Consider the following 2,643-nt stretch of genomic DNA (forward strand, 5'->3'; position numbering starts at 1 on the left):
CAACAGCGAAGGAAACCTTAGGAGATAATGTCACTGGTGGAGCTGGTTGTAATCTATTGATGAGGCAGCAACAAAGGGGAGTGAGAGGAGACAGAGGCATTCATTCCTGGCCACTGGCACCCACAGCCATGGGGTTGTGCTTATGTGTTCTGTGCGGTCTCCCCTGAGGGAATATAAGGCCTTTGAGGTGGCAATTCTTTTTTTTTTTTTGGTCTGTATTCCCAGGGCTTAGCACAGTGCCTGGCACATGTTATTGTTCAGTCATTTTTAGGTGTGTCTCACTGTCTGTGACTCCACTTGGTGGTTTTCTTGGCAGAGATATTGGAGGGGTTCACCATTACCTTATCCAGTTCATTTTACAGATGAGGAAACTGAGGCAGTCAGGATTAAGTGACATGTCCAGGGTCACACAGCTAGGAAATATCTGAGGCCGAATTTGAACTCGGGAACATGAGCCTTCCTGACTCCAGGCCAGGTGCTCTGTCCACTGTGCCACCTGGCTGCCCACTATGTGCTTGGAACATAGTAGAGATTTAATAAAAACTTTCTGATTGACTAAATGAATGGAGTGAACAGAGTTGGTAACCTACCACAGCCCTTTTCTTGATGATAGTCTGTGCCCTCAGAGTTAAATAGAGAAATCCATCTTCTGACTTCCCCCTCCTCTATATGAGAGGGACCTACTCATCTTCTACACTGGTGCGAGGCTAATAGTTGTCCCAGAGGGGCTATTTGTACATTTTAGAGAAAGGTAAGGGCCAGAGAAGGGAAGAGGCCCGTGGTCACCCTGCACCTTCAGAGGCAGAATCTGAACTCGGGTCTAAGGATATCACGACAAAGTTCACCGCCTTGCCCTGGTTCGCCCTCCTGTGGAGAATGGCCCTGGCACAGGACGAGGGCTCTGGGGCACAGGAGTGGGTGGGGGTTGGATACTCACAGTCTCCAGGCCACCACTTGGTTGCAGATAACGACGGCGTGTTGAGTACAAACTCCTGGGTGGAAGCGTCGTAGGTGGCTGTCGTCTCCAGGCCTTGAAGGTACGTCCCTTTGACCAAGGAAACAAGCCCTCCATTAGCAGACACAGGGGTTTGGTCCGGAGAGCCCGCCACGGTCCGGATGGGTGGCCCCCCGAGCCTTTGGGAGGCAGCCAGCCCTACCGGGGGCTTTGCAGCAAAGGCTCTGGTGGCCCTCCCTGCTTGCATCTCACCACCTGAAACCTGTCCCCAGTCCAGAAGAGGGAGCTGAAAACAGCGAGCCCGGAGGAAAGGGCACCGCTAAGCGTCTCCCCTACCCTTGGGAGCCCTTCTGTCTTAGAACCAGGACTGACATGTCTGAGGCCAGACTCAAACCTCCCTCGCCCTTCGCTGAGTCATCTCCAGGCTGCCCTGCAGGGTTGCCCTGCCTTAACCCTACCGGGAAAGGCAAGAGAGGCAGCTGCTCAGACAATCTGCTCCCATTTATCACCATGCACCCTGGATCCCCAAGGAGAAAGGACTCCCGCTGGATCCTGGGTAAATGGCGTTAGCGGAAGGGGATGGTCAGCGTGACTGTAATAATTTGTGCCTCGGCAGCCGTCTCTGCGAGGGGCCCTTCACTGTCTCCACTTGGATCAGGCTACCTTGGAAGCGGGACAGCCCCATTTCTCTGGCTTTGAGGGGGCTCCTCGGCACCCCTTCTGCCCCCCATCCCCCAAAGCTGGCTCTGTGTCCTCCCCAGTGGGCAGCCCCCCATCTTCTTGGCCTTACCGTGTCCCATTTCTGTCTGCGCGTAGGTCACAATGATCTGGAAGTTTTCCGTCAGGGGACCCCACTTCTTGATTTGCTCCTCTGCACCCAGGCTGTGGAGGGCTCTCTGGAAGACTGCGTGGATGTTAAACGCGGTGTCTCCTGCAAGGGCCCTACGAGACACAAACATGCACGCCAGGCACGGGAGGAGAAATGGGGCTCCCGGCAGGCTCGGAAGCAAGGGTCAAGGAACAAGCTCGTTTCACGAGACGCCGCGGATGCCCTTGCCCGAAGGCCGGGTTTGGGCTTTGGGGAAGAAGGCGGCTCTGGCACCCCCACGGCGGCTGCCCACGACGCTCACCTGTACATGTACCCCCTTTCAGGACCTTCCTCCTTCCAGCCCTTTTGCTTCATCAGCTTCTTGCAATGAACGCTCTTCCGAACGGCGGCCTCATACCGTTGGTTCTGGCTCATGAAGTAGTTGTTCTTTTGGTTGAACACTGGGTCGCTGTAGATCATGCTTTCTGCATGCGGAGAGGAGAGGCGGGTGAGTGGCTGCCTTGCAGGGTCTTCTCTCACCCGTCTCCGTGGCTCCCTTCTTCCCAAAGGACCCCCTTATCTCACCGGAACCTCCTTCCATCCCCTGGCAGGCATTCTAATTCCTCTGTTTTTAAATAAGAGGATCTGGGCACTTGCCCCAAAGCCCGTATCCCCAGGCAAAGTCACAAATCCCAAGCCTTGGGATTCAAGCTAAGGTTTCTCCTGACTCCAATTCCCCTTTCCCACAGCACTTCCCTAAAGTACCGTCAATGTCTTATCAATGAACCCTAGTGCTTGTCAGCACTGGGCCTGGCACACAGTAAGTCCTGAATAAAAATTTATTGATCGCAATTGCCGCTAGAGTCAAACATAAACGACT

General features: G+C 54.4%; 1 protein-coding gene across 1 annotated transcript; it reads right to left on the reverse strand.

The window, feature by feature from the left end:
• Nucleotides 1-845: 845 nt before the first annotated feature.
• On the reverse strand, nucleotides 846-2,248 carry LOC123254513 (peroxisomal acyl-coenzyme A oxidase 2-like; the record flags this gene model as incomplete). The annotated part of the gene is made up of 3 exons (XM_044683517.1): nucleotides 846-1,045; nucleotides 1,746-1,897; nucleotides 2,086-2,248. Coding segments are annotated over 3 exons (515 nt in total), but the record flags the coding sequence as incomplete, so codon positions are not given.
• Nucleotides 2,249-2,643: the final 395 nt, after the last annotated feature.

Source organism: Gracilinanus agilis, unplaced genomic scaffold (genome assembly GCF_016433145.1).
Source record: "Gracilinanus agilis isolate LMUSP501 unplaced genomic scaffold, AgileGrace unplaced_scaffold23534, whole genome shotgun sequence".
In the NCBI taxonomy this organism is placed as follows: Eukaryota; Metazoa; Chordata; class Mammalia; order Didelphimorphia; family Didelphidae; genus Gracilinanus; species Gracilinanus agilis.